Genomic DNA, 5164 nt, shown 5'->3' with positions numbered 1-5164 from the left:
AGTTAGCTTTAGAGACAAGAAAAAGGCCACATGGATCAGGCAACAAACAAAAGTAGAGGATATACTCAAGAGCATCAAGAAGAAAAAGAGGCAGTGGGCTGGACACATATATCGGAGACAGGACAATAGGTGGACAAAGAAAACAACAGAATGGGTAATACACGACACAAAGAGACCCAGGGCATGACCAATGATTAAATGGCGGGATGAAATAGCAAAATTCGCAGGAGTAAACTGGAATCAGAGGACACAAGACCGGAATGACTGGAAAAGATTGAGAAATGACTACGTCCTGCAGTGGATTGATACAGGCTGATGATGATGATGATATATATATATATATATATATATATATATATATATATATATATATATATATATATATATATGGGAGTAGTTACACATATTACCGATAGGCGGCGTACATTAGAAAACGATATGTATGTTAAGAGGGGAAACTTCTCTATTTTATGTCACTAATTATACACTATGATTGATACGCACTCCCTTTTTGCTTTTCTCACTCTCTCTCTCTCTCTCGTAACAATAAACTAGAACGAGGAAAAAAAATGTTAAAATATAATAAGCACCGTGTTCTTGCTATACACATCTTTCCGATTTCCCTTGAAATTCGATTTCTGACTATAATATGCAGTAGTATGAAGTCAGGTGGTATCTACAAAGTGTGATGGTTTCTCTCTTCTTTCTCAGTGTTCATATACACGCCTACTTTTAACAATATTGATATGCATTCTAAGATATGAAGGATTTTCACACACATACATACACATATATACATACATAAATATGCACACACACCAATACACGCACACACACACACACACATATATGTCAGTGATTTATTACACCAGTATTATGCATAATAAGAAATATATATCACTTGGCTGAACCAAACTGACTGCCGCCTAAATATAAGAGCAGTAAGGATAATTCGGAATCATACGAATGCATAAAAGAATAAGTAGAATAAATAATGAAAGAGAACTGATGAAAAATATAGAATATGCCGCCATTTGATGTAGAACGAAGTTGTTAACGACAAGTGACAAACAGGCGACGACTGTGTTTTCCCAGCCCAACTTTCTTATCAATTTCTAGTAATGTTCAGTTTCCGTTGCGTTACCGTGACAATCTGCCGCCCATCGTCGTCAGACCGCAGTCGAACGCAGCAAGACACACACACGCCACGAGAAGCTCTTGAAGAAAAGTATCCCGGAAAACTTTCGTTGTTTGGGTAATTCGTTGTGTCTGAAGTGAGTGTTTTTGTGGCATTTCGCTCGTCCCGAAAGTGTGGGAGAAAGTGCGTCGTTTACGAACTTTAATAGTTTGTTTTAATTGTTAGTGTTAACACATTCACGTTTTTTCTTTCTTTTGATTTCTTCATTCTGTATCGTTTCCCCTTTTTAATGATTTCAATATGTCTTTTGATCATTTGTTTTATCAATATGGTATCTTAATTCCTAACTCATTAGTATTATCTATTCATTCAGTTACATTATTTTATTTTTTATTTTTCACTCAATAACATATCTTTCGGCCGAATTAGTGTTCAAATTCTGTTCTACAGATGTATGAGCCTTAGATTAGGTTAGGTTAGGCTATCATTACTAGTATCACCGCTATCATTATTACGATTACATTTACTACCACAAGCATCTATATCACAACCAAAACCACAATCACTGCATGGCTATCCCTTAAGATCAAAGACTCCAGCCAGAATTAACGTTTTTTTTTCACTTTCCTGACAGAAGTTATCGACAGGCTTGCCAACCCTTCCAAGTGCTCCACCATGATGTATAAGACCGCCTTCGTCTGCGCTGTTATTTTTGCGCTCTTCCATGGAGGTGAGAGAGAGAGAGAAAGAGAGAGAGAGAGAGAGAGAGAGAGAGAAAGAGAGAGAGAGAGAGAGAGAGAGAGAGAGAGAGAAAGAGAGAAAGTGAGAGAGAAAGAGAGAGAGAGAGAAAGAGAGAGAGAGACAGAGAGAGAGAGAGAGAGAGAGAGAGAGAGAGAGAGAGAGAGAGAGAGAGATTTTAACAGAGTGGTAATATTCCGAATATTTCATTTTCTCGTCTTCCACTCTTACAGGAGCGGCGCTCAATTGTTACATTGGATCTGGAGACACAACCAAAACTGACGACTGTAAAGGATCTTGTATAAACATCACAGTAAAAAACGGTAGGTTTTTCTTTTTTATTAATTTATCTATTTTATGATTTCATCAGTAAATAATGACTTGGCAGTAATAACACTGACAAAACACAGATAGACAAACGAAATAGTTACACTAACCCTCTCTTTTCCTCAATTATTATTATTTTCTAAAAGTTTTCTTGTACTTTTAGTTTCCTCATCTCATTTCTTTTCTCTAGTTCAACTCTCCCTGGCTCTCCCCCCTTACGTGTTTCGCGAGGAGGGAGCAGCTTTCGGAATACGCTGTGCCTTTCTCCTTCTGTTCCTTCTTCTTCGTCTTATTCGTCTCCTTCGCTTACTAAATAGTCTTCTCTCTCTTTTTTGTTTTACTGTTCTTTCTTCTGCTTCGTCTCTGGTCTTCTTCTCTCTCCCTTTCATCCTATTTCGTTCTTTGTTTTACTTTTCCTTTATTTTTTTTAATCTTTTCGTCTTCCTCTCTTCATCTTCTTTTTTATTTTCTTCTTCGTCTGCTTCTGTTTCTTTTTTTCTACGCCTTTTTTTTTGTTTGTTTATTCCTGCCTTTTCTTCTCTTTGGTAAATTCTTCTGATTCTTTTTAGACAAATGGTATTCTTATACGATGACTTCTTGCAATCATAACCAAAGTCATCCCAAGTGCACGCTTGACACTTTTTATGACTAATTTATGACGAAGCAATTCATGGCAAGTCACGTAACCGCACGGTTTCCTTTCCTTCGTTCGTTTACCATTTATCTTTACATTTTGCTTCTTCACCTCTTTTGATATTTAGTATCTTCTCTTTATCTAGCTGCTTTTAATATCATAGATTTATACTTCATCTTCAGTATTTCATCTCCACCGCTCATTTTTATTTTTCAGTTCCCAATTGTGAATGCGTTTATCTCGCGTTCCCTCAAACGTAGTCTAAGCGACCCTTCCCAGGTTACAGAAAGGTCTGGGCGAACTGCACTAGGATAAGATAAGAGATAATATGCCAGAAGAGGAGCGATAGCATTAAGATGACTTGATAGCATGTCAGTTGGTCACTCTTGGCAGACTTGTCAACCCCGGTCTTTCTACTAATTTGCATATTCATTAGCGATTGGCATAGGATTGCATCATCTTGTGTGTTTTTTTTTTTTCCTGTTTGAAATATTTTACCGACGGTGATTGGTTGCTTGGTGTAGTGCCTGTTTTGCGTCTGTCTGTTTAGGCTTCCCATTTCCTTGGAGTCTCTTCCTTGGTTCCCTTTCTAATCCTCTGATTTTGCCTACACTCCTTTCCTGTCCCCTCGCTCCCACTCGCTCACATTTTCTTTTTCCCTTCTCTACTTCCCTCATTCCTTTGCACTCCTTATCCTCCTCTCATCCGCTACTTCCCAGTCACCCTTCCGCCCCCTTTATCTTACTCATTTCCTCCCTCCGAATCACCCCCTCATCTCCCTCACTCCCTCACCCTAGCTCCCTCCCATACCTCCTCTCCCCCAGGCCCCTCACTCCCTGTCCCTCCTTCCTCTCCCACTCACCCCGCCTCCCTCTCTCGTCCCACAGATGACAAAACGACCAAAGCCAAAGCGTGCTCGCCCGTCCACTTCGATGACGGCTGCCACGAAACGACGGTGTTGGTGCACATCGAGACGTGCTACTGCAACAGCGACTACTGCAACGCCGCTCCGGGCGCCCTCCGCGCCGCCTCGTGGACGATGGCGCTCTCTGCCCTGGCGCTGGCACTGCGCGGGGCGCTGTTCTAAGGACCGGCCAGACACAGGCGGGGGAACGGACACGCATGTACGCATGAGCAGCACAAGAACCGCTCACAGGGGGAACACAGACTTGCACATGAACATGCACACGACTACGCACAACACAAACACAAAGCAATAGATGCTTCACAACCACTTTTTGTTTCTTTAAGGCTTTATGACTGTTATTTCAGACATTATGCATTGTTTTCCTTAGACTTTTTTTTGTAAAATTGTACAACCAATTTCTTTTACCTTTGACCTTTGTAAAAAGAGCAAAATAATTGGAAAATAAGATTTTTACTCCTTAATCAGTGTTTTTATCACAATTATCACCGTTTTAAGACAACATGATGTGTTCAACTTTTGTCCTGGCTTATCTATAGCTTTATTTTTCTTTCTCACTCAGTCTGTAAGATATGAGCTATTCCTAAGCGGGAACACAGAGTTTGCTCAACTTGGCCTTGGTGGCGGGGAGAACACAGCTTTTTCTCTGTTGCAACGGTTTATTGCACCTTCAGGGTCAGGGTCTTCATTGGTCTCTCGACTTAAAGTTCTGTTTGTTCTCGTGTTAGGAATTTCTTAGATTCAATACAGACTCAGTTCAGATTTTTTTTTATTATATTGAGAAGAATATATACATACATACAAACATATATATATATATATATATATATATATATATATATATATATATATATATATATATCTATGTATATTTATATATATATAAACATATATATATATATTTATATATACATATAAACATAATATAATAAATATATATAATATATATATATATATATATATATATATATATATATATATATATATATATGAGAATAATATACATATACATAATAAATATATATATATATATATATATATATATATATATATATATATATATATATATATGAATAATATATACATACATATAAATATATATATATATATATATGTATATATAATATATATATATATAATATATATATATATATAAATATATATATATTAAATATATATAACTACTATATACATATATATATATATATTATATATATATATATATATATTATATATATAATATATATACATAATATATATACATATATATATATTATATATATATATATATATATATATATATATTTATATGTATGTATATATTCTTCATATATATATATATATAATATATATATATATATATATATATTTATATATTATATATTATATATAATATATATAT

At 35.7% G+C, this 5164-nt stretch overlaps 1 protein-coding gene across 8 annotated transcripts; it reads left to right on the top strand.

Moving 5' to 3' along the window:
• Nucleotides 1-1181: 1181 nt before the first annotated feature.
• Nucleotides 1182-4221, top strand: LOC122249573 (uncharacterized). Of its 8 annotated transcripts, none has more exons than XM_086547178.1 (4): nucleotides 1182-1228; nucleotides 1773-1868; nucleotides 2110-2199; nucleotides 3725-4221. In XM_086547178.1, exons 2-4 carry the CDS (start codon nucleotides 1814-1816, stop codon nucleotides 3922-3924), a joined length of 345 nt encoding a protein of 114 aa, XP_086403304.1. In that variant the 5' UTR covers nucleotides 1182-1228; nucleotides 1773-1813; the 3' UTR covers nucleotides 3925-4221. The 8 variants fall into 8 exon arrangements, with proteins under 8 accessions (XP_086403304.1, XP_042866490.2, XP_042866487.2 ...); XM_043010556.2 differs by having other exon boundaries at nucleotides 1182-1255; nucleotides 1776-1868; XM_043010553.2 differs by having other exon boundaries at nucleotides 1182-1255.
• Nucleotides 4222-5164: the final 943 nt, after the last annotated feature.

Source organism: Penaeus japonicus, unplaced genomic scaffold (assembly GCF_977035675.1).
Source record: "Penaeus japonicus unplaced genomic scaffold, GWHDUDI00000001_assembly GWHDUDI00000019, whole genome shotgun sequence".
Classification (NCBI taxonomy): domain Eukaryota; kingdom Metazoa; phylum Arthropoda; class Malacostraca; order Decapoda; family Penaeidae; genus Penaeus; species Penaeus japonicus.
The sequence above is the reverse complement of the archived record's forward strand: the minus strand, read 5'-3'. Positions and strand labels throughout refer to the sequence as shown.